A 27,477-nucleotide genomic window follows, 5' to 3' on the forward strand; every position below is an offset into this window, starting at 1 on the left:
TATGACAGATCCGCAGAAAGTGCCCTTCTTTCCAGTCCCATAAAGCATCAAGTTTATGCATTTACACACATGGCTTTTGTAAGGCAACTGCTTTAATCCAATCAGCTGCTCCTTGACTGAAGATTTTTGTTAGTAAACATTTCCTGCCTAGTGGAACTCACCCATGTATCTGTGCAATGAATCAGAATGTCACTAAACTTCATTAAATAAAACACAGATAGAAACATTAATGAACTTACATTAATCTACAGTAAAGTGTAACTTACTTAACGAAAAGATACACAGCTGTTATCTTAGAAAAAAGGGGGGAGAGTGTTTGGGGGAAAACAGAAGGAAAAAGTCTGTCATCATAAAAAATAATCAAAGCAAACTTATCTGTCTAAAAGTTGGGGACAGTTCGGCTAAACTATGTGTACAAACTCATTGCAGTTTTAAGTGGGTATTGGCTTGAAGGTGCTAATAGCATAGCTATACTGGAAGACAATTTTTTATAAGGTTTGCAAGTCTTTTTCTACATCTGTGAGAGAGTTTAAGTGTATTAGTTTCAATTTTTTACTTCAGTATCACAAAACATCAAAAGCCCTTTTTAAGAAAAAAAGTCTGTACTGTGCAGATAACAATCACTGTGTTCCAGAAGTACCTGGGCTTGGATCCTTAAAGTAACTTAGCTAATTTAATTTGTTCAGTAAAATGGATTTCAAAAGACTTCCAATTCAAGAATCAAATAGTATTCTGTTTAACTCAGACTAGATGCTCTGAGAAGATCCTACCCAGCAATGATAGCACAGTATTAATTGCAGTATGAAGTAGCAGAGAGAACAATTAAATTTTTTTTCTGCATAATTGTATGGATACAATAATCAACAATGTATAAACATATTCCATGATAAAACAATAATGCAACGAAGTACCTGTAAGAGGACAATGGTATGTTGAATTCATTTTCTGGTGAAGCAGTCCCTAAGCATCTTCCTTCCTCAAAAATATTTAATGGGATTGAAAAATGGTTCCTTATCTATATGAAATAAAAATCCAGCAACATACATTAGGAAAAAATGGAAAGATAAAGTGTTTTGAGCCTAACAGAGCACAGAGTGAGAACTCTCTCATTGTTCATCTTACCCATTTACCATTCAAGGTCAGGTATTTCAAAATAACTGTCTCTAACACCAGCAAATCTCCTTAAATGATTTGGTTGTGCAGATTAATGTTATATTTTAATTATGAAATTAATACATTAGTTGTAAAATTCTTTTCAAGAAGAAACATAAAGCTCTGTAAAACCAAAGACAAGTAAATCTGAACTATATAATAACTTTCCGAAGAACTTTTTCCTAAAAATATAGCACATACAAGGCTGTGTGGGTCAAAATCCATATGGCAAAAACCACAAGGGAAGTCAAATACTTATTTAAGGTTAAACCATCAATACCCATTATAATTTGGGTCGTATATAGTTCTCCTGTTCTTTGCAAACATTATTTTATTTATTTCAGTGTTAATTTAATGGCATTATTAGCTCTGGGAAAAAAAAATTAGTTTAGGGAAGAATAAAACAGTAAATCTGGTTATTAACCAAGTCGTAAACCACTCTGGGCAAAAGCAGCAAGTGAAATGTCCCTGTTACATTATCACTATTGAACACTAATATCTGGACCATCCCTGTACTTGTAAACCATATAATGTCTATCAAAAATACTATTCAATCAAAAAAGATATATGCTCAAAGGGCTCACTCTTCAGCTGACCTGGTACTAAATTTGAAATTCATGTATTAATGGTACAAGATGAAAAAAAGAAATAATCCGATAGAAGGATAACCTTGCGGAACCAAGGTAAGGTTAAGAGAGGTTTGATCACTTCACACAAAGCACTTAGTTCAACAAGACTGAAATTAGAGCTAGCATTAGAAAACAGTACTGATGAATGACTCTGACCTAAAATCTGGTCCATTTCTACCTCCAGCCCACCCACCGTCTTTGCCACTTTGAAAAAACTTTTTATTCTTGAAAAACTCTTTTAAACTATCTTATAATAAACAACAGCAAAGTTACATGAATTGTTCAGATAATTTTTTAAAATATGTTTTTTAAAATGTTTATTTAAAGAGTATAGGATCATTTTCATTCATTAAAAAATTAAAGTAATAATGAAATTATAATGCATGGAAATGTAACCTGAATAGGAGAACGTATAGTTATCATCTTGCTTCCTTCAACAGTATCAATCTGGCAGACAATGGACCTTTCAACACCTGATTCCTCGTGTCTCACTCTGTAAATACATCGACCCACTTTTGTCAATGGAATCTTTTCCACAGTAGAATGATTATGTGGACCTAGAATTTACAAGATGAGAAAAGAAAGACTCATAAGGAGCATAAAAATATTGAGACAGAAATATGCATTCAATAGAATTTCCTGTATCATTCAATCTATTAAAAAAAAAAATTAAAGCAGATGAAAAAGTACAATCACCACTTTTAACATGCCAGTCTTGCACTGTTACTAAAGAAACAGCAGATTCGTTTATCACCACAGGAAAAAGAGTGAGTCCATCACTCAATTAAATGGGGTTTGCAACTGCAAATAAAGAGAAATGTTTACAAGATGTAATGGCTTATTAACAAGGTACAGCTCACAAATATTGTAAAAACAATTCAACTAATAAATCATATGGTCAAGACCATTTTGAAAAATCAGTTTTGAAAAACTGTCAATTGTTGCAATGAATCAACTGAAATTGTTAACACATACTCCATTAGAAAAGAGCTAAATTTTACTTTTAGCTTTAACTGTGCTTTACTTTAAATTATTTAAAACAATCTTCTCTTAAAAATATTCCCCTTTAGAGTAACTTCTATGAACATACATACATACAGGCCTCAATTCCACAAGAAAAAAATTATTTTGGGCAGCTTAATTCTGCATTAACATGTGAATGCAAACAAAAATATTTGATTACAGTAAAATTATGAAATAAAAAAATTAGTTACCTAAATAATACATCATATTAGAAAATTTATGCTACAAAAATTAACAAGCATGATACATGTAACTTTTAGCTGCAAAGAAGAAAGCAGAATTTCAAATACTGCCACGCATCTCGAATCCAAAGAAACACTCCTTTCATTTTATGTAGTCCCCCAATACTTACTGACCTGTACAAGGTGCAGTATTATGCATCATGTAGTATTGACAAAAACAGAAGATGTATGAACTTTGGAACTTACAGATCTGAATGTAAAACCTCTTGCTACTCAGTGTTGTCATTGCTGTGAACTGGTCACTCTCATTTTTTGTTCTGACAAATTCCATATTTAAATTCTCTCCATCTCTTAAATGAAATATTTTTGCTCCACATTCAACATTAAGGACACTAAAGGAATCACTAGGCGAGACAGTGATAGGAAGTCCTAAAGAATTTATTATTACAAATGGTGCTCGGTCTTTTTTGAAGATGTCTGAAGTTTGACTAGCAGCTTCAGCAAAGGCCTAGAAAGCAAAGTATAGATACAAAACACATGTACTGAATAAGACTTCACCAAGACTATCTGTGCAAACATTTATTTAATAATTCCGACACTGCACAGTTAAGTAATCTTTCTTACCGTGCCCAAGTTACTCAGCATTTGTAGCCCACATTTGGATAGTGTAATGTTCAGCTGGTCTTTTGAGGAAACATTTATTACTGTTTTATATTCTGGAACTTTGTAGTTTTCTTCTTCTGCATCTGATTCAACCAATGCTTTTTTAGCCTTCTTCTTCATCTGAAAGGAGATTTTTAAAGAAGTCTTATCTGACCACTCCTTCTGTAAAAGCAAGTTTCACTTAAAGAGTCTTTTCCCCTCCTTTTCCTGCTTCTACATCCTGCCATGTTTTTTTTTTGTTGTTGTTGTTCATGTTTTTATTCTCAAATAAATACAAAAGAGGGAGAGAATAATGAAGGCAAGAGGCAAAAGATATTTTTCAGAATTCAGTGAAATTCTAGTAACAGTAGCTAAATTTATGATTATTCAAAAATAAAGAACATACCCAGTAAATGCTGTGTGAAAACATTCATCTTAACATATCTAATAACACTGTGTAATTACTATTATACATAATTGATTTCCTGTTCTTAAAACAGTAACTCCAAATTTAGTCTTTATAAGTTTCCAAACCAAATACTTATTTTGTATGTTTTCATTTGTTTGAAGGAAAGAAATAAAAATCACATGGATTACATTTTCCTGGCCTTCAACATTTCTGGAAATTATGTATTTCCAAATGTTATATGTCAACTCTGGGCAAGAAGATATGAGATTTGACTCACTATCTTCTACCTTCCTCCTGCATTAGGTCTCATATCCTTCTGGAAAATTCTTAGGAATATTTTTAATAGCAATTTCTTAATTGCAATATCAAAGTCCATAATCTTTACCCTTCTGAGGCCATTACTGTAGAAAATTGTTAAATCTAATTGAACAACAGTTCTAGGAAAAGGGTGGTTCATCCATTCTGAGCAACCTCTCAGGCTAAAAATACTTGAAAAGTTTTGAAAAAAATCAGAAAACAATGTAATAAAACAGTTAAGACATAAGGAGAGAAAAAAGAACTAACGCCCTTCCTTAGATAAATGCTTATCTACTTTGAGACCAGAATCTATACTATTTCCTCAAGAAAGATGGAACCGGAGTGGTAAGAGCACTATTCCCACAGTGCACTTTGTGCTGGTCAGTAACAGGTATCAGTTTTTCCAGTACATTTCTACTAGATACTACTGTGGAACAGGATAAGTGGTCTTCTATCTTTCCAAAGTCACTGAATGCATCATTAGCATATGACCTAACTTTAGAGAAACTGCTATAAAGTCATTATGATTATCTAGTGCAACTCGAATCAAATCTTCTTGCCACCTGAAAGCCAATATTACTTAACAGATCTGTGAGTCTGGATCTTCACTTGTGCAAGAGCTGGTTTCATTCACTAATTGGGGAAAAAAGTCTCAGTAACAAACAAGAAGGAACAAAATTGTTAGAGTAGTCTCAGCAATGAAAGGTGCAGAGCCTTTGTTTCTTCTAACATACTGAAATGAAAGATCGGAGTTGAGCTTTGGAAAATATACCTTGATTTCAAGAATCCACGGTTTAAAAAAATCAGTCTTCTCAACTTCTAGTGGTTCAAGCAAAGGTTCCCACACCCCAAACATCTCATTAAAATAGTGTACCTATCAAAATGCAGAAGTCAATTAGGAAATTACATACAACTGTTAAATCAATGAAAGCTCTATACTTAAAATTCAATTTACAATTATATTAATTACTTTGGTAACATAAAAGTTTTATAATCAGATTGAGCTTTCAGCCCCCACCATAAGATGAAGCAAACGCACTAGAGAAATAAATGAAGCAGCTAAGTCTCTACCGCAAAGATGCACTTCCAAGTAAGTGGTATAAGGTGTGTATAAGGTGCATCACTTAAAATTTTGGATTAAACTGTAGGCACTGGAAGTTTAAAGCACTAAAAATAAGGAAGAAAATCTATCTACAGCAACCACTGCATTTTAAGTCACTAATTTCCAAATATGAGCCAGTTTGGATGTTTTATGTACAATACTGGTACAACATAGTATTTTATAGAAATGACACATGACTATATTATTTTACTGTAATCTTAAATTAAGATTGTCAAAGAGTTTTAGCCAGTTGCTACTCCAAAATTTATTATTGATGCAACAGGCCTTTGTGAACTTGTATAGAGTATAAATGTGAGTTTGTATAACACTAATTACTGCTGCTAATACATTACATCTAATGCATTAGATTTTCATTTGAACTACTGTAACACCTCATTCCTGTCCTGCTCCCATAACGTGTATCTGCAGTTTAGTCATCAAATATATGGACTGTTTTTCTTTTATTGTCTAACATAACAGGTTTAATATCTTAAGAAAACTTTTCTTTCTTATGTAGGATTCCTCACCTCTAGCTCAAGACGAGAACGTAGGTTGATTAAAGTAGTCCAGTTTTTGACTTCTCCAAGAAATGAGGACTTGGCTAAAAGCATTGGTACAGTTCGGTGCCCAACCCCAGCTTCAAGTGTTAGAAAAACAGAGTCTATATTAATTTTCAATGACTCTCCTGTGGGAATCAGTTCAGCGGTTGGATTTGTATCTTCATTTTCATTTGCCTCTTCAAGAAACCACATTTTTAGATTTTTTATATCTTTCTTATTCCACAAGTCTGGAGGAATTGGACTAATCTCCTCTTCTGTTGTTTCTGCAGTTTGATAAAGGGCTGATGTAATAGTAATTACTGTGTTTATGATTATTGGTGAAACCTACAAATAGGAAGTTGGAATAATTGGAAAAGAGAAGGTAGTACAGGAAATAGTCAGCTACTTTCAGACACAAAATTATAATGAAAACATTACAGTAACAAAACCCCTCTGTACTCTACAGGACTCTTAGTTTGAAAACTCATTCCTTTGCACAAGCTACAGTTCAACCTCCTCAGATTTTCAACTCCTGCCTTTCTTCCAGACAGGAGCTTTCTGAACTACATCACCCAATGCTCTATCTGAACACTTCAAAACTTATGTCTGCACACCAGGCCATTTTATAAAACACAGATTCCAAAACCAAAGCATTGTGACACAATTGTTAATTTTCAATTTTGTTTTCATGTGCTAAACAGGTAGGTGACCTGATGAAGAACAGAAAGAATTCCCCTCTTCAGTCATTCCTGATTTCATTTTTTTTTAAGAAACATATCCCACAAGCAGCTTCAAAGCCTTCTGAGCAGGAAGTAGTAGAGAACTAAAAACAGAATAAAAGTTTACCTACTTTTATTGTTAGAGATTTAATCGTTAGATCAGCTGTCTGTGGATTAGTACCTGACTGTTTCATTTCAAAGAAGAAGTCACAAGGCTGTAATACCTATACAAAAGAGTAAAAACACATGTTAAATAGAGAAAAAAAAATATCTTTTAAAAATCATACAATTTTAAATACTACATATCAAAAGTACCAAAAGGAAAAGTTACCATTATATGTTTCTTCAAAATTAAGAGCAATCTGAACACAAATAATGTGTTGAAATGTAAAGAAAAAAAAACAAAACAAAACACGTATCAGAAGCATCACCTCAGCCATTCTCAATCATTAAAGATTCAAATGTCAGCTACAGTAAAATCCATTACACTTCAGCAACCCCATTCTTTAGGTAAAGTCTGCAGATGTCTTCAAATACTCTGCATCATCGTGCCTGTGACTTTTGAGGAGAATCAGACTTTTCAGTTAAGGGCAACACAGCCACAACAGTTACAGTTTTCCTGAACAAAAATACCACTGTTTGAATCACAATCACTCAGTTCCAGCTTTATTTTACAATCAGTCCTTGCATACTCCCACTTGCCAAGGCTTACCAAAAACAAATCTAAAGTACACTATAAACAAAATCATAGTGCTATGTGATTAATAAAGCACTCAGATGTAGTTAGACTCTACTGAGCCTGTTTTGACAGAAAAATTTGCTCTCCTGTCCCTACCTGAGTAGATAAGTCTTTCAAAAACAGTAGTTTCAGACCATATTGTTTTTGCAATCTTTCCCAACATCTTTGTCCATACCTGAATCAGATGCTGGGGGCATAGAAACACTGTGAATCAGTTTTACAGTTTTTCCAAATGAGTTTGATCTAACAGATTTTTTTGTCTCTATTATTATTTCATTCTCTGCTGCTCGAATTTTTTTTTTTTTTTCTTCTGTGTTACAGCCGGGAATGAAAAATAACATACTCTTCTTTAGAGGTACATGCAAGAAATGTTCAGAACTCGTGCTACTCTAAATCCAGAGGCTAGTTTCCCAGGTACCTGGGGAAACCTATTCATCAGGTGGGTGAATTCATCCATCACTACTGTCCCCAGAGTTTAGGCAATATAAAATCTTCACATCAATATCAGCCTTCAGAAATCTTGTAATCCTCATATAACCTCAAATCATACATTTTCTTTCTTGATCAAAGGTGGCCAAGGAATGTCATCTGAACCTCTATTTCTCTGTTTCCCAGACTGAAATCATATTGTTTACAGAAAAACTGGGCTCAGAAATTTCCTTATGTACACGTTTTCAAAAGGGGAAGTTATGCTGCTACCTGCAGAGAATGTCTTCGGTTTTGACCCCTACTACTCTCTTGAGAACTTTCTGAATCTTTCAAAGAAGGTACTGTTTTAAGCATCAAAACTAAGGTCCTCCAAAGTTCTTTCCCTCTTCACAGCACAAGCATCCCATCAGATACAGGTCTTTGTTTCTACAGTCTGAGGTAAGAGATTCTGGCACAAGATATTTCTGTAAGAGGGAAAGCTTGGTGTGAAGCCTTCTAATTGCTTTCTACAAAGCTAGCCATATTTGTGCCACATTCACCAGCTACGGAAATGGAAGTCAAGCAACTCTGTGTTGTGATGTGGCTTCACTACATCACTTCCTCAATGACTAGATTGTTAACTGATTAATGCAAAGACTTTGTCTACCCAAGGAGTAAACTGAGCTGCTATGAAAGTATCTGATAAGGAGATGAACTGGAAGTCCCAGCCCTTTGTGCTTATACCTTTGGTCTTTTCTATGTAGCTCCATAAAGTAAGCAAGCATAAATGCAGAGCTGAAAAGACTCATTTTTCAAAATTCATTTGTGGTCTGAGGACACAGATAACAGTTGGATATACTGTCAAATTGAATTTTTCCTCTGATACAATAATATCATTACAGGGTTAACTGAGGTATAGCCTGCTGTAGAGGCAGAAAACTATAAGAATCTCTGGAAGTCCATGCATTCCCACCTGCCCAGTAACTAGCAAGTCTGATTCGGTTGCCAAAATATAAACAGGCAGTTTTAATGTAATGGATTTATGGACCTTAACACAAAAGAATTTATGAACAGCATACCATAAGTAAATTATATCATATTACATACTTCCTATTCTGTCTGTGACCCTTTCTTATTCACTTACATAGCTATTTAATGCAAAGATTCAGACTGAAAGTATTCCAAATTTACTACGTTGCATTTGAAATAGTGTACACTCATAATATTCTATTTATTTGGCTTACATGGACTATAAGAGATTACTAACATTTTACTCCTCTGGGCTCTTAATATTAGCTTGTCATACAAAGCAAACCTCAAAGCCACTGATCAAGATGACGTTTTTGGCATATCAGACGAAACAGAATAAAATGAACAAAATAAGTTAGCCCCAGAATTTTACTCCTATGTCTGTACTATACATTCTAATGATGAAAGCTTCAGAAATAACTTGCATTCTAATACTATAAGTTACACAGCACGTTTTAAATACAAACTGGATGTTTGCAAACTCACCGTAGTAATGTTCCCTTTCCTTTTTTCTGGAAGAAATGGGCATGCTTTCATTTGTATCTCTTTAACAGCAGCTGTCATGCTATACCTTTCAGGGCTATTTTTAATGAAGACCTCACACTGCGTTGTAACCACCAATGCAGGAGCATCACTTCTTGTTAAATCGGCCACAAATACAATCTCTGGATTTTTAACAACAATGTTCATCTCCATTGTAGATACAGGCTGCACAGGTGCTTCAAAAATGTAAATTAAATTAGATGAATTGTTCAAAGATTAAATTGTCATTATTAACATCTCTCTTATAACTTATAAAGAAGTTTTAAAGATTTACTGATAAGATCTAGCATAACTGGTGTCAGAAAACCCGTAGATGCCTGCAACTGACTTATTTCTAGGCTTTTCACTGGAGATACAAAACCATTAAAGCTCTAATTACTTTCAGACACAACAAAAGATTCCACAAAGCTTCTTTGTCAAAATGAAAAGGATAACAGTATCACCACTATTATTACCTCTGACACTAGCAAATATATCAGCTTCACTAAATATCTACATCAGTCAGCTATGATAGGGTCTTACGGAAAATGCTGGACACATTTTCTGCTCTCTGGAGCAGTAAAACATACATTTTTCCATAGGACAATAATGCAGCATTTACTAGTGCCTGATGTAACCATTTGCAGTAGCAATATACTTTCATGTAAGACTTCCTAAGCTGTTTAGATTTTGATCATCTACTAAATAATCACAGCAGGCCTAACTGAGGTGGACACAACTAAGATATTCAGAGTACAGGAAAACAAAAACAAAAGAAGGGACTTGCTTTGCAGATCTGATGCAAACTACCCAAGGCCTGGAAGCATAAATAGCCCATTTCCTGCTCTGATGCTCTAATGGACTGATTTCTGATATCAGGTATCGGGTCCTGCACTAGCAAGACCAAATTGGACACTCAAGCTAAAAACCTGTTTCCTGATGTAGGGAGAAATCTGCTTCAGTGGACAAGTGAAATGACAACATTTCTAGGCAGCAATATCTGGCAAGCTGAATTCATATTTAAGCATAATATAATATGCTCCATCATTCTCAGGAAGGATGAAAATGATGATGGTGCTAATCATCATTATAAACTTCATTGAGATTGCAAAGATAGCCAAACAAACCAGCTGTAATTGTCCTTTCCCATTTTATTTTAGACATACATTTTTAGGTATTTCCTTTGACTGGTAAGACAAAGCTTCATTTGGAAATAAAGACCAAGGGACATGAACCAATTTACATGATGCAAATAAAGAAACATCAATAGTTAAAATAAGCTGTTCTATACACACAAACACAGGAAATAGCATGAAAGGAGTATTATAATTTTTAAGATAGTATTATAATGCCAAAATTAAAACAGATATTTAAATACAAATTTTTAAATATTTCCAATATATACCTTGCTCCTTTAAAGGTAATGACTGTTTGAGATTTCTCTGTGCAGCAGCACTTTCTGCATTAGCCTTTAGGAATATATCTGCAACAGTAAGTAGAAACTCCATGCTTGCACAAAGGTATATCTCTTGAACAATCACATCAAGAATAGTACCATCTCTCCCCTGCTTATAGCTTATATCCACCATAACTTTCTTTTCAAATCCATGTTTCATTTCCACCATCCTGAAAGACCATTAAGGCAGCATTTAATGAGACAATAAAAAACAGCCACAAATACTGAAAAACACTAATGATTTTCATGCCAGCTGCAATACATTAACAAGAGTAAATTTTAAAAGTACACCACAAATTCTAAAACACAACCAATAAAGACATTAATATGAACTCTATAAAACTTCAAAACTGGATTCCCATACATTGGCAACTAAAGGTCTTCATAATTTTAAAAAGACAAATCATCACAATTCCTTGTTTACATATCAAAAGCGTTATACTTTACTGAAGTTTGTTAGTCTTCATGAAAAAAAAAAATCTTAGCCTTACTTAGCCAGCATTTTGTTAAAGCTGAAAGTTAAATTTGCTTCTATATGAATTTATTAATTTCATATTTAAAGTTTGTTTTATTTCATATTTAAAGTTTGTTTCTAGCATTTCTCTCAAACAACATGTGGAACAAAAGGCAAGACACACAAGTCTACAGTAACATGTACTTTAAGAACCACCTACACCAAAATAATTGCAGTTTTAACAGAACACTAAAATGGGAACATTCGGAACTCTTTGTCAAACTCCAATAAACAGTAATTACGTCAAAATACAGACCTTGGTGTAGCCTTCTGGATTGACTGTCTTTTATCATCTAAGGTACAGTTTGCCAGCTTGACTGAAGCATTCATTGAACCATCTGATAACATTTTGACAGCAGCTGACATCAAAACTAACTTAAACTCTGCAAGCTTCAAAAGATCATCTCTCTGATCCAAATTTGTAACCTGTTTGAATCAAATGAAAATATGTCTGTAATTTCCTTAGAGGTAATGGAAATAATACACAGGTGTGATACAGAGCTTTATTCTAATTGGTAAGATTTCTAATAATATATTAAATAAACCCACTGGTAATTCAAAAGACAACACAAATCAATAACATACAGAGAAAACTGAAAACAACCAAAGCTTTACCCTTCTACCAGCTTGCTAAAGCAAGCTTACATTACTGAGAGGGAGAGACTATGTTTAAAAGAAAGTAGAATTGTCATACACAATTTTGGTTTGTCTGCTGTTTAAAAATACATAGTATATGCAAAGACACTAAATAAGAAATTAAGTTTTATCTCTTATGACTACGTAGTGTTTATCCAGATACTGGAAAATTGTTCAAAATGTAAAACAACAGACTTAAGTTTACAATAAAAAATTACCAAACTTTTAGTGAGAAATTTGCTGACAAGTTTTGTAAATTTAAACCAAGAAGAGTAAAAGTCCATTCATACTGTAATACCAATTTAAAATCTCTCTCCACAATTTCATTTATATCTGTGTGTCCACATATGTGTGTGTAACTAAAGAATAGGTTGCATCCCTCTGCATTTTTTTCTTCCCAAACTGTATTTTAAACTAAGATAAGTCTTCAGCAAATTTTTAGTCAGATCACAGAAGATGCCACATATCATGTGCTACCACTGATTATTCTCCTTCCTGTAATATCTGCCATGAGATTTAGTTACAGTAGCTGTTTATCATTTCCATCATGTTCAATACTATAGCTAGAAATCACTTTCTCTGCTCATAAATTAAACTATTTCCGTTCAGAATTTCCAGGACACTAGGCAACATTGAAGCTGTTTGTTTCTCTTTGTAACCAAAATTATATTTACCTGTTTTGAATTCGGACTATATAATACTAAAGTCAGAGAGTCGAATCTGAAGTCCAGTTTCAGTGTTGTTTTTATTTTCATAGGTGAATGCAATTCCACCACAGCTGATGTCACAACAGTTACACCTTTCAGAAATTAGAAAAACACTCAGTATTAAGAAAATTACCTGACTGCAAATAAGGAAAAAAAAAAAACCAAACAAAACCAAAACCCAAACCCAACATCCTCACTAATGACTGTAAAGACAAAAACCAGATGTAAATCCATCCACATTTAGGATACATTTATCATGCTCTCTGTAATTACATTCAGCAAAATCACACAACATTTGAGAAAATAAAATATTCTGCTTACATATTCTACATGCAATTTTTACCATCTTTAAGACATAAATGCACAACTTCCTTTAGTGTTATATGGTACTGTGTGCAAGAATGCTACAAAGAATACAATTTTGCTTTCATCCTCATTTGTTCATCTTGACATGTTTTTGCTGTTTTTCACATTTAATAGAAGAGTTCAACAGAAGATTCTTTTCTTAACCTTACTTTCCTTTTTTTAGTGTGTGCTGAACACTTTAGGAATAAACTGAACAGGAACAACTTTTAGAGATACCATAATTATGACAAGACAAACAGATCTAAAACTGAACAGCAACAGAACCAGCATACACAGGAAAAAGAGTAACATAGCAGCTTTCCAAGTTGGGATGTTACCAAATCCAGCTGACAGACTTTTAGGTGCTCACTGCATTACTGCCAGTAGAACAAGACAGTCCTTACATTAAAACACATCATGCTACAAAACTCGCTACAGTGGCCCAGTTGTTCCTATCCATTATCATTATTGTTAGCTATAGCTCAAACCACAATGTCAAGATAATAGAGGCATGCTGTTAAAAAAACCTGAATCTGGCATCCTTTCATAAAGGCAATTCCAACAGAAATAATAAATTGACAGTAATACCTAAAAATGTTAGGCCACGTGTAATTTTAGAAAACATTACCTGCAGAATGCTGTGAAGTACTAGGCATATCACTACAATGGCTAGTCGTATCTTTTGGTTCTGGTAAAGAAGTTGATGCACCAGAGCTTCCACCTATATTTTCATTTAGTGTCCTCAGTATTGTGGTAATATCTTCCTGACTGAGAATTAGCTTAAAAAGACATTGTTATTAAACTCAGAACAACTCAGTTCATGAAACTTATGGTAACTAAAATCTGTTACAAATAAACAGATAAGCAAAGTAATCTCATCTGAGTCTCTGTTTAGGAGACTAAAGAACCAAGTAAAATGTTTTTCTCAAATCCACACAACCCCTTACAGTAACTTCGAGAAATCAGAAGTCATTCACACATTATTTTGTTTTAGTCCACAAACTTTCTTTACAAAGCTATAATTTAGAGATTGAATGTTAGAAGTTGTACACGTATAGTTTGACTTATAGTCACCCAAAATTGTTATCTGCATTTAGTTACAAGGTACTTTACAGTAATGGCTACTAGTTCTATTTCAAAATTTGGCAAATTAGTTTTCCTCATACATGGACAAGCTTTATATTTTTTGATATTACATTTAAATGAGCACATGCACTAACTCATACTCAGGCTTGTCATGGGTATGAATTCAGCAGGCAATAGCGCTGCTAATGAACAGACCAAAAACCCCCAACTTTTTCCAATACTACTTTGAAAGATACTGACAGGTAAAAGAAGGCTGTAACAGCACACCCACTCCTAACTAGCAACAGTAATACATAGTACAAAGTCTTCCTGCAGTATCACAGATGAAATACAGAGCTTAGATTAGAACAGAAAGCTATTCACTTCCTTCTTCCTATGAAACAACAAAATCCACTCTACCTATATGTCTTGAAATCAATACCATAACTAAGGAACTAGGATTTTTATAGACAGAAAAATAAATCCATCTTCCATGGATATTTTAGCAGCTGCTTTCAGAAACGAATGCTTACATTCATAGGCTTGAGTCGGCCAGATATTTCAATATCAGGAACTTCGTTATACCAAGCAGCAGCTAAATTTCGTTCAACAGCTACTTCCAGATTGAGTGGCTGCAGCAACTGTACTTCAGTTTGTAGTGAACCCTGCTCATAGCATGATCTGTGAATAGAAACAAAATACTCCCAACTTGACATGCTTCACTTCAACATTCTAACACATTTCTGACTTTTCCTCGTCTTTTTGACTAGTACTGTAAAACAGTCTTCATACTACTCCTGGTATCTCTAGTTAAAGCCTTACTCCACCCACTAGACATCTGTCTTGGCAGGGAGGAGACACATCAGGCACATACCAGGCATGAACTTCTGGCAAGTTAGGACCTCTTATGTGTTCTCCACTGGAGAGCAATTCCTCCTTTCTTCAGTACTCTTCAACTGTGTTTGAAAATCCCCTTCCCTTCCCTCTCCCCCTCCCAATCCCCTACACCAAGGCCCATTTTCAAACACTTCTTTACAGCTATCTGACTTCATATCTTTCCTGCTACATATAGCTCGAAAACCCCATCAAAAGAGCCATTTACAAATGGGTATAACCTGTCCCAAAGTAGTGAATGATGCATAAGTCTATTATTCTACACAATATTCCCTAAACAAACATTTGCTTCTATTTAAAGATGTGCAGATTGCTATTTCTCCTAAACCATACATTCTTATAGCTTTTACAAAATCTTTATTAATTTGCTGTTATAGTTCAAGATAATAGTGTATCCATCAGCCACCGACTATTAACTAATTATTTTGATAACAACTTCTCAAAGCTCTCCAACTGAAGCATCCCAAAAGGGTTACATGAATTAAAAAATATCTTGACACTACATTACCTGTATAACTTTAGTTCACTCAATTTCACCGTCATAGAATCAACAACAGGTGGGAGATTATACCGTGTTTTTGTTTTAGCAATAAAGAATTGGTTCTTCACAGTGATTAGACCAAGATCAGCCACCAGGACATTAGCAGACATTGCTGACTGTGGAACTATCACAACAGGTGCTTTAATATTGATATCTAGTGCCAAACGGGAACTACGTTCTGCTAGCTCTTTTACACCTGTAGCTGCTTTCTCTGCTGCTTGAACAGTTGCCTCAGTAAGAGCTTCCTTGGCAGCTTGGAAGTTATTTATAAAAGCCTAGGAAAAGAATACAGATCTTGGAAATTTTATTAAGAATTACACTACTTCAAAAAAACTAAGAATCATATTTTTTTAAATAACAAATCATCTTAAGATACTACTTTTGCTACGCACTTCTTCTGAATTCTTTAATAGGATAATCTCCCCCCCAAATATGAAGTATGCATATATGTAAAAAATAAATTTCCATACTAAATATTTGGCAAATCAGATGGTAACAGCAATGACCTTGTAACATGACTTGTATGAATTATGTTTTATTTACTCAAATGGAGAGCAAGTTAGATTTACTTAGCAGAATTTATGGAAAAGGCATTTATTTTCATGGTTTGTTACTTATATTTCAGTGTTATAAACAATGAACAATGAATATCAAAAACAATGAATATCTAAAAGCTGCCACAAGTAATTTAAGGAAAAAAATTACTAACAATAATAGCCAATATTGTTGCTTAGCCACCCACTCCACAGTAACAGACACATGGAGAAGAAAAGTAAATGGCCCAACCACCAATCCCAGTGAAGATTTTACAATAGGATATAAGAGTTCTTACACAAATGGGCACCTCCCCATATGGGATGTTTTATCCTTTTTTAGGTCTGACAATGTTATCTTAATGCTAAGGAATAGTATCTGGAAGATTTAACTTACCAAAATAGATGAAACAAACTTGTTGACAAAAACCACTTGAATACACCCAACAGTTAGGTAAATACGATTGTCAACAACATCCATATTTGTATATGCAATGCCATCTGTAGCATTCACATATGACATCATTCTAAAGTTGAAGACTTCTTTTCCTGTGATGTAAAGAGCCTTAGGAAGAAAAAAGAGTATCTCTGCTGTAAAAAGTTATGCTAGAAAGACTGAATTGCAATACAGAACGTAGTACCTCACACTTCTAAGACATTTTTACTTCAAATATCTCAACAATAAATGAAAAATAAAAATCCTTTAAATAGCTGAAGATATTCAGTTGGAAGCTCAGCTTGAATAATTTCGTCCATTAAAGTCAACAAAATAAGGAGCATAATGAGCAGCTGGGCATCACAGTTGCGCAAAATCAACGTCAGCCTAACAATCACCAGTTCTGGGGGCGAAATCAGTCTGCCTATAGAGAATCATGCTCCCAGCAAATACATAAAATATTATTAAAAAAAACATAGTTAAAGAGTAGAGTCCACAAAGTAAGTTCAATTTACCATCTATATTCCATTCAGAAATCAATGATACATGCAAATGCATACCTTTTTATACAATGCCATCTCATCAGAATCCACAATAATGATGTTCTTTAATTTTGCGGTCACTTCTGTTGCTGCTTTCTTCATGATCACTTGGCTATCCAGACCTTAAAAAAAAAAGTCATACAAAATCTAGAGACTATTCTGGTTATGAGGTTTTATGCCTTTGTGATTAAAGTTTTGTTCCTACCTTCAATGTGAATTTCAGCTATTCTATGCTTTTTCTCTCTAATAAAGATACGTAAACAGGATAAATCTGCACAGATATTGAGGTCAATAACATCTTCGTACTTCGATTTTTTTTGATGCTGTAGGAAATATAAAATAAAAAAAATTACAGTTCTTCAAGGAGGAGATGTAATATTTTAGTATCCCTTCCCCAAAGCCTAGTTTGCTTCAAGCCTGCAGCACTGGCCAAATGCACTGCACCCATACAGGCAAGCATGACACAAAGGAATTGTATGTACAGGATTGTATATACGAGAGTCCTCATGTGCTTCACAAACTGCGAACACCAGTATTTTACTAACTGCAAGAAATACATTTAATATACATCTACATAGCACAATGCAAAATTCGAGATAGGTTATTCAGGACTAAGCAGTTTACCTCAAATAGTGGTACCATGACAGCTTGTCGTGGTTTAACCTCAGCCAGCAACTAAGCACCACACAGCCGCTCACTCACTCCCCCCCACCCAGTGGGATGGGGGAGAAAATCAGTAAAAGTAGTTAAACTCGTGGGTTGAGATAAGAATGGTTTAATAGAACAGAAAAGAAGAAACTAATAATGATAATGATAACACTAATAAAATGACAACAGCAATAATGAAAGGATTGGAACGTACAAACGATGCGCAGTGCAATTGCCCACCACTTGCTGATCAACACCCAGTCAGTCCCCAAGTGGCGATTCCCCGCCCCCCCTTCCCAGTTCCTATACTGGATGGGACGTCCCATGGTATGGAATACCCCTTTGGCCAGTTTGGGTCAGCTGCCCTGGTTGTGTCCTGTGCCAACTTCTTGTGCCCCTCCAGCTTTCTCGCTGGCTGGGCATGAGAAGCCGAAATATCCTTGACATTAGTCTAAACACTACTTAGCAACAACTGAAAATATCAGTGTGTTATCAACATTCTTTGCATACTGAACTCAAAACATAGCACCGTACCAGCTACTAGGAAGACAGTTAACTCTATCCCAGCTGAAACTAGGACACAGCTACATTAATACTCTACTCTATCTGGTCTGTTGATTAGTCATCTGCAATGAACAGTCTTGTTTACATATGGCAGGTGACTTTTTATTAAATGTCCACCACCTGTATTTTCTAAACTTAAGTTTTAAATATGAAAATACCATTAATATAACTAGACACTGAAGAGAAGGGACAGTGGGTATCTTTCAAAATTAATATGGTCAACCTTAAGACCTACAAAAGATACAAGCACATATATAGTACCTTTCAGAACAGATGTGTCCAAATATTTAGTCCATTTTTGGTTTTCTCAAAACTGCATAAGAGTAAAAATATCCTATTTCATGTTAACAGAAATAATCTCCATTCATTTTGAGTAGACATGACTGATGCCACACAACACTCTCTGCAGGTACGGTGCTAAATACAGAAGTCAACAGATAGTGGACTCAACCAATAACAGTCCATTTTTTCTGAAAGTCAAATCTGAAGTAATGTTATATGCTACTTCAAATGACAAAGAGAAATGTCATATCCTGTATTCAAGGATTTTGAGTCCTAAATGGTAAATTCTTATAGGTAATCTATATACAAAGCTAAAAGCAGCAAAATTAAAAGTAATAAACATTCAATCCATTTTTCCACAGGCTAGCTTTTCAGATGAGATACTACCTTTAATGTTGTGTGCGAGTATGTTACGGCTCTCTCAACCCTCACAATCAAGCTATGGTTCCATAAATACATTGGCTTCACTCAGATGATTTTATTCTATGTTGCTAACAGAAGACAAGCCACAGTAAATTAACCAATCACTACCCTCAGTCAAAGTTTATTTTGCACAGTTGTATAGGATTGGGGGAGGAGGAGGGAGGAGAATCACCTATGCAGCTTTTCAGCTGTGTAAAGTCTGAATTGTCACATGTTAATACATAAGGAACTAATTTAATCCTTTGTCTCCAAGAACTCTATAAAACAGCAAACACTTCACTGTTTGCCTGCATAGCAAAATGGTTCAAAGCTAGAGAAATGCTGAATCTTCTGTCCACAGCTCTCAGTAAGCCAAAGAACAGAACTCTAAGTTAACAGACTATCATAGGTACACAAATGGTATTTCATCTAGTGTCCAAGCATGTCCCTGTGTAACTGAAATCAAACAACCACCATGAATAAGAACAATCTCACACAGAAAAAAATCATTTAAAAAATACAGTTAAGTGGAAGAAATTTTTTTCACAGAGCAATTATTCTACCTTTTACTTCTCAGTTCTATTATGCAATGGAGACCTACAAAACACCCTCAAAGAACAAGCTGAAGAACTAAACTTCTTAATCTGATGGAATAATAAAAAATCATCAGCTGAAAGACAATGCCCGTGTGACATACTAATACTCTTCCCACATCTCATCATTCATAAGGCAAATATTTTCCTTCATCTTCCTCCATCTCCCCCCCCCCAAAAACAGAACCTACAAAACCTTATTTTCTCTCATTTTTTTAATAACCTGTTTGGGTCTAGACATGATAATTACCTTTCCTTTCACAATGCTTAAAAAATTAACATAGCTGATTTCACTTAAGTACGTATGGGAAACAAATACTCAAATCCCAAGAAAAGCTGTGCACTGAAAACCTTTGATTTTTTTTTTTCCTAATCCAGGCACCGATTCTGCCTGAAGTTCTTCAAAAAACACTGTCAGGCTACTAGTTCATCAACCTCCCATAATAAAATCATCGACCCTTAGCAACACTGTGAATTAATCACTGAATATGAGTATACACTAGACTTACAAACATATTTCTGTTTTGCCAAACAGAAATATATTTGTAAAGGCAGCACAAATTAACATTCTCAAAAAAATGCCACCAAATGTTGCAAATATGATACTTGCGGGTTAAAGATACCAAAATAATGCTGAAGTTTAACTCGAAATGCTTGTAAGAACTAACATCAGTGAATGCAGAGAGCCTCAGAAAGATCTCATCAGTGTACCAGTGGGTTGGCTAGGTCAGTCATATGGGGGAACTACTGAAAGCAGTAACACAGAGCATGTATTACAATACTTGAACTACAATCATCTTGAGAATTACCTTCTACCATAGTTTGTGTGTGTGTTTTCTTTTCTGTTTTAATAACTAGCTGGACCCTCACCGTTTTACAATTAACAGCAAGCAATGATTGCAAAGATCTGAGAGAAGTCCTTCTCAGAGCAGAAGTGAACATCATTGGCATCATGTTGAGCATTTAATAGAAGCTTTCATTTCAAAGTAGCTCCCAGACACAAGATCAAAAAATGGAGGTGATCTGTTTGTTTGCTCTTGCACAACATTGTCAACAAATCAGACCTGCCAAATTCTTGGTCATTGAATGAAAAACTGCATAGCAAGCAAGTTATTCACAAGATATGGATGTTCCTCAAGTATAAGGTAATAAAATAACTGTAAGGCAATCAAAAGTCTCAATTCATCCCAGAAAAAAAAAGAGCAACAAAAAAAGACAATGGGAGGGGTGTATATACTCAGTGCCTTGAATACACAGCAAAGGTATGTCTTGACCAATACGTCATAAAACAGCACGTGGAAGGAGGTAAGATTAAACTTATTAGACCAGAAAAATTCCTTCAGACCAATATTGTTGGATAACTGACTGGCCTGCACACCTTTCAGGATGCAACAGTGCTAATGCTTTTGCAGGCCAAGGAAAGCTAGGAACCCTAAGTTTATACATAGAAACCAGAAACCAGATACCTATAGAGTACCATGTACCTTTGATAAACATGAGGATACTGACCAGATTTGTCTCAAATTACAGGAATTCATATTCTACTTGTGTCCCTAAAAACACGGTAATTGATATTAATGAATGCTATTACCAGCTTCTTATAACAAAAGACTGAAAATGCTCAAGCCATCTTCCACCATGCAACGACTTCCTATTTATTACACTTCAAGGCAAATCCAAATTCCTGTGCCAGTTCATAAACCCAAAGCAGCAATTCCAACAAATTATTCCTACAAAATTGGTGCCAAACAGAATTTAGCCATTTGGTAAATCAGTAGATCACTAGTAACCAAAACTGTCCTGGAGCTTATTAAATGCAGTAGCATATATTATGTACTAATGTCTACAGCCAATGTCTACAAATCAATAAATTGCTAAATTAGTACCTATCTGCAGGTTGCAAACCTAAACCAACAAAAATATTTTGACAATGGGAAGAAAAATAGTGTACAAAGTTATTTCACTGAGGAGTTAAGAGAAAAATGGTAATTATGCTATTATTTGGAAAGCACAAAAGTGTCTAGAATATATTTAATAAACTTATCACAGAAAGTTTTCACCTTCATGCTAGATTTACTAACCCATAAATTTTTTTTTTATTTCCTTACTTTTTATAAGCACCTTTTCCACATAAATGCTATAATGCAAAAATACTTTTCTCATTATATGGGAGAACACCATTAGGAATATAATCACTGCCAGTAAGTCAGCATTCAATGTAGATTATCATAACTAAGTGAATTTGAACACATATATTCAAAAACATGCTTAGCATTTCTACCTCAAGAAATGTCAACAGCAGCAGCATCTACCTTGCCTCATTAATTATACAGTTATTCCTCACCTACACACTCCCAGCCAGGGAAAAAGAGTATACCCTTGCTACTCCATAGTACTCTGATGGCTAACATTCTTATTGCCACTGAAATTAAAAAAGGCTATGAAGTGGGTAAGTAAATGTACCGTAAACAAAATTTCTCATTTCAAAAGCCATTGATGGGCTTACAAAAAATAGAAAATGTCTGTTTTCTTCCTTACTTAAATAAGTGAAGAGAGAGGAATGAAAAGAGGCAGGGGCGGAATAAAGAAACTTACTCAATTTCTTAAGAACATCCTTCTTCTCCTCTATTTTTTCATGGACCAGTTCTTCTGCAACTTTAGTTTCTTGTTTGGGTAGAAGATTATTCAAATAGTTCATAGCATTCAGCAGAGCTTCAGTATGCAAATGAACATCTAGAGATGAAAAGTTCACCTAAAAGAACATATTAAATTTATCCAATATGCCTCTCTTCCCACAATGAGAAAGTTACATTAAAAAAGATACTATACCTTTACTTTCTGTAGAACATTCTGATAGGCAGTTTTCAGTTCTGGTCCATTAATATCAGCCTATTCCACCAAAAGTGCCATAAAACAAACAAACAAATCAGGAGAAGTTTGCAAATTTCATTAGAGAGAATATTTCAAAAAACACTACAATTTAAGATGTACAGGTGAATCTGTTTAGGGAGCAGACAGACTTTGCACATAACACTCAGTATGTTAGGGAATGAATAAGAAAGAAAAAACCTTCAACAATTGCTCAATACTACCGTACTGTTTATGACTGTCTTACAATTCAAAAGCAAAGTCTTCTCTTTTCTTACCTTTATGTACTCCAGAGTTAGAAGATCATCTTCTACATTATCCAAAGTAGTAATTATGTAAACTGGCTTGTCATTATCATCTTAAAACAAAAAGAATAAAAAAAGATTAGTTTTTTTTTTTTTTAAGAATAAAAATTGACAAGTTTTCTACAACTCTTTTAATCATCTGTAGACTACAAACTAGGCTACTAGCTATCATTACTTTTTAATCACAAAACCTCTTCTGCACCTAAAATACTTAGGTGTCTCTACTAAAATCATCAGAACTAGAACATATTTACCAAAGCATTACTAAGACAATGAGCTTCTGAATTACTTTTCCCTCCCCTCCCCCACAATTTATTTTAGGAAGCAAATCTTCCTCAGTTGACAAAAGAAAGCCCTAAGGCTTTTTGAAGACAAATTCACAGTGTTATTTGTGAATAATTCTTTTATCAGACTATAAATACTTACCCATATACTCTGGGCATAGCAGACAAACTTCACGAAGGAAAGCATTTGCAGTCATGTCAAATGTTCTCAATTTAAGTTCAGTGCCTAACCCTACAATATCAAGCTTCAGCACAGGTGTCTCAGTATTACCAGTAAGACGGCATAATTTAATTAAGACCTAAAAAATCACAAACAAACAAACAAAAAAACAGAAAAAAAAAAGTAGTGGATTATCCTCTCAATTTTTACATAGCATTATATATTTATATACATTTTACTTGTTAATGTGTATTGATCATTTAATTTTATACAGCAAATGCCTTGAAAAAAATACACAGTTCAAGAAGCAAAATTGCTAGAATACTGTTTGCTGCTATTTTAACAAAATCTTCAAACACGCACACAGGCAATATCAAAGTTACACTTACATGAACTAATTTATTTCTAAAAACAGCTCTGTAAAGCATTTAGTAATGTTCAACTCAGTCAAAACTGTATTTTCAGTCAACATAAAGAGTTTACTGCTTTCACTGGAATTTCTTTGAACTCTCTTGGTAACAGTTAGATTCCCAAGCTGAACATCAGGTGAGAGGATTTCCTACTTTTTCACCCATGAATGACAAAGATGTTCTTAAATAAATACCTGGCTGAGCTGTGGTTATCTGTCTTTCACAATCAAAGCAAAACAAAGATATGTACTCTTCCTTTCCACATAATGCCCTCTATAAATAGGGAAAATTAAACCCAAACTCAATAAGTCATTTTAAACTATAAAGCCAACAGAAGGTGATTCAATTGTAATTTTTTCTTATAGATTCTAAGATAGTTTCTATTAGAGAATAATGTAAAATACAGCATCTATCTTTAGACTAGTAGATCTTAAACAAGGTATTGTAATCGCACAAAACTCAGTACATTTCAATTTTATTTGTTCATGTATTTTCTGTAAGGTGTAGTACATAATAAGATATGCTGCAAGCTAGTTATGATGTGTTGAAGCCATTCTGTAAGCCCTACCCTAAAACAGAATTTGTAAAGTTAAATGAATTTGTATAGTTTATTTGTAAAGTTATACAGTGAGCAGCAGCAATAACACTGTCATAACCATAATGGTCTAATGATAAAGGTAATGATAGTGGTAAGAGGCCATCTCTTTTACTAGACGAACTGATGCAGTTAGAAAGTGTCTGGTTTTGTGTAAAATACTCTTCCTCTGCCCCGAGTCTGAAGCAGCAAGAACAACTTATAAAACACCCTACAGTGAACATGTTACAGGCCAACAGAGTCTGGGAAAAACTGGAGCAGAAAAATAGCGTGCGTGTCACAAGATAAAACATTAATGAAGTTTTCCCAGTGACCACAGCAGTATCTGGAAAAAAAGATGTCAAAAGCTACATCTTAAGCCAAAACAAATACATAATGTGATTTTTGAGCGATAGTTAGGTGAAGGAAATTCAGTGATAAAATTAGCTGGGAAATAAAGCAGATAAATCGAAGCATTTCAGTGATGTCAAGGATGCAGAAGCACAACTGTGGCTTGGAAAAAAACTCTACAAAATTGTTTCAGCAAGAAAAGGGGAATCAGTACTTCTGCAGACATGGATTCATGAGCACAACAAACAGGGAAAAAATTACAGTTCAGATGTGCTTCAGAGAAACAAACAAAAAAAAGTAACTTTACCTTAGCTACTTCAAATCTTAGCTGGAATTCTGTCATATTTTTCAAAGACTCTTGTTTACGTAGTTTTTTTTGCCTTGTACTGCTAGCTCGCTTCAGGGAACCAGATGGGGCTTCAAAAAATGGCATGTCTTCCACAGGACTGCTTAGAGCATCATAAAATTCTTCTTCTGATTCTAAGGATTAATTCACAACAACATTACATACACATTTTAGACAGCCAGTATTTTGCAGTACTGTGACCTACAATTTTATGTCTACATCTATAAAAACTTAAATGTACATGTAGGTAATCTTCCCATAACTGATAATTAGCAACCAACAAATTCTGTTTCTATAATTATCTCTGCTCCTGCCTCCACGACTTTTCACCACCCCTGCAGCTCCCTCTATCACATCATCATAAACCAGTTCTCCTCAACTAACTCTTTCGTCAGCATTTTCTCACTATTGGCTGTGCAAAACACAGCACAAACCGTGGCTCATCTTGCTTTTAGCGTGTACTAATAGCTTAACTCTTCTGCTGGTCTGACTGCTGCTGACTGTACAGAAGCCTTTGCCTCACTATCAGTGGCATTACTTTGGATCTCTCCCTGCCAAGATCTCCCGTTTCAGGAGAGACTCCTAAGGACTATCAAGCTTTTAATCCACCTGACATTATTACAGAATTATAACCAAGACAAATAGATTGCACCATCTTATAAGGCTCTCTTTCTTCACCTAAAAACCATAAACAGTGAAGTACCCTTCTTCTGACAAAATTGAACAAATGACATTAACAGATATTTTCTAAGGCTGAAAAGCACCCTTGAATCTAGGGGGTGAAGATAGAGAAATAATATGAATCACTTAAAGTGATTGCACAGCTGTATGTATAGTATAAATTAAAAAACAGACTTGATTCGATCTAAATCTAGTCATTACTTTCTCTAATTGTTGCCAGTATTCTCTCTCATCTCACCCTAATTTTTAAGAATTGAAAGAAACTTTCTCTCTACCTTTGGGCACTTAAAGGCACTTTCACAAAAAATAGACGAAGATGCACAAATACATATTTCTATACATACTGGACACACAACTGAATTTAAAGTGATAAAGTAGATGTAAAAATTAACTGTGCTGATAATTTTGCTAGTGTTTGCAAACCACATATATCATTAACTTGAGAGAGGAGAAAAAGTATTGTCCTCTGTTTCTCCAGTTGAGTGTTTTGGCATGACAAAGGTGATTGACACTGAAATAACACTGATATATCTGATTATTTTTCAAACATAACTACTAGATGGAATGTTACAATATAGCTAAGCTGTTTGAACAGCAAGGCAGTATTAAACATGACCAGTTTCTCCACAGCCAATCTTCTGTTTGATCCTGTAGAAGTCAAAATGATGCTTGTTTATAAAAACACAGTGGTTTCTAGCAGTCATCGTTTCAGTATTTTGTAATTTAAATAAATCCAGCTAAGTAGGAGAGAAATCCTTCACCAGAAGAAAATAATTAAAACCAGAGGACTAAGTACATACTGAAGCAAAAAATGACACACATACTACTTCAGATGTTCTGAATAGAGATTTGTAGTAACATATGTAAAGACAAAAATAAACAAACCCATCCTACCAAACAAACATTTTACTGCTTTGTATTCAGAAAGGAAACGGCAAGAACAAGCATACAGAATTTTATTGCTATGAGAAAATACTCAAATATTTTGTACAGAGTGAATTATAATAAGCTGCACAGAATATAACGCTACTCAACCTTCAAGAACTTGAAACAAAGCCACAAATAGTCACTTACTCCAAAAGAAACACATTAATTCAATGAGCTCAAAAACTTGGCTTGATCTGTTTATTAAATCAGACTTTAAAATAGATCATATTACCTGACTCAGCAAATGAATGCAGATCCAAAACAGGAAACACACCTTGTGATAAATGTGGTGCTGAGAGCACAGGGGATATTGCAGCCTGAAACAGGAGATACCATAAAATTTTTTGCTTGAATTCATTGGTCATGCTATTGCATGCACATATGCTGCATGGAAGTTTTACAACTTAAGGAAATTGGTCTTATTTAAAGCGCAAGTCAATACAGTTAAACACTTGGGTTACTAAAATGAAAAGCATGGGGAGAAATGAGGCCTAAATCAGGTAGAAGCAGCAGGTACTGCACATTCATCTAGCTACAGAGAGAATATATCAGGAAAACACAGCGAAGAGGTTCAAACATCCAACTTCACAGATCAAAAGATGGACAGAAACAGCACGTCATATGAAAACTCAGGAAAGACAAAACCTAGTCCCTTGCAGGACTACAGTATGGCAACTTCAGAGAAGTGTAAAAGATCAACTGTTCTTTATAAAAATCACATAATACTAGTGCCAGGTGGGAAAAAAGAAAAAAGAGCTAGAGAAAACATTAGAGCAGACAGAAATGTTTCTAAATTTCATAGATCATGGAATCATTTAGGTTGGAAAAGACCTGTGAGATCACCAAGTCCAACCATTAACCTAACACTGCCAAGTCCACCACTAAACCATGTCCCTAAGCACCACATCTACACATCTTTTAAAATACCTCCAGGGATGGTGACTCAACCACTTCACGGGGCAGCCTGTTCCAATGCTTGACAACCCTTTTGGTAAAGACATTTTTCCTAATATCCAGTCTA

The 27,477-nt window shown here is 34.6% G+C and overlaps 1 protein-coding gene across 1 annotated transcript in view; it reads right to left on the reverse strand.

Annotated features, from left to right (window-relative positions):
* VPS13A (vacuolar protein sorting 13 homolog A) overlaps positions 1-27,477 on the reverse strand; it is a 109,834-nt gene that overhangs the window by 43,271 nt on the left and 39,086 nt on the right. Inside the window, exons 24-46 of the mRNA XM_030005170.1 lie at positions 26,689-26,773; positions 24,810-24,982; positions 23,150-23,306; positions 22,697-22,776; positions 22,380-22,439; positions 22,145-22,302; positions 17,267-17,382; positions 17,080-17,183; positions 16,481-16,648; positions 15,518-15,825; positions 14,649-14,796; positions 13,679-13,829; positions 12,673-12,797; positions 11,619-11,788; positions 10,798-11,018; positions 9,357-9,589; positions 6,826-6,918; positions 5,964-6,320; positions 5,107-5,208; positions 3,611-3,769; positions 3,233-3,494; positions 2,178-2,338; positions 912-1,015 (exon numbers count right to left, since the gene is read on the reverse strand). Coding sequence (XP_029861030.1) covers positions 912-1,015; positions 2,178-2,338; positions 3,233-3,494; positions 3,611-3,769; positions 5,107-5,208; positions 5,964-6,320; positions 6,826-6,918; positions 9,357-9,589; positions 10,798-11,018; positions 11,619-11,788; positions 12,673-12,797; positions 13,679-13,829; positions 14,649-14,796; positions 15,518-15,825; positions 16,481-16,648; positions 17,080-17,183; positions 17,267-17,382; positions 22,145-22,302; positions 22,380-22,439; positions 22,697-22,776; positions 23,150-23,306; positions 24,810-24,982; positions 26,689-26,773 — 3,695 coding nt within the window. The remainder of the gene's footprint in view (positions 1-911; positions 1,016-2,177; positions 2,339-3,232; positions 3,495-3,610; positions 3,770-5,106; positions 5,209-5,963; positions 6,321-6,825; positions 6,919-9,356; positions 9,590-10,797; positions 11,019-11,618; positions 11,789-12,672; positions 12,798-13,678; positions 13,830-14,648; positions 14,797-15,517; positions 15,826-16,480; positions 16,649-17,079; positions 17,184-17,266; positions 17,383-22,144; positions 22,303-22,379; positions 22,440-22,696; positions 22,777-23,149; positions 23,307-24,809; positions 24,983-26,688; positions 26,774-27,477) is intronic.

The sequence above is a fragment of the Aquila chrysaetos genome, chromosome Z (assembly GCF_900496995.4).
Source record: "Aquila chrysaetos chrysaetos chromosome Z, bAquChr1.4, whole genome shotgun sequence".
Taxonomy (NCBI): domain Eukaryota; kingdom Metazoa; phylum Chordata; class Aves; order Accipitriformes; family Accipitridae; genus Aquila; species Aquila chrysaetos.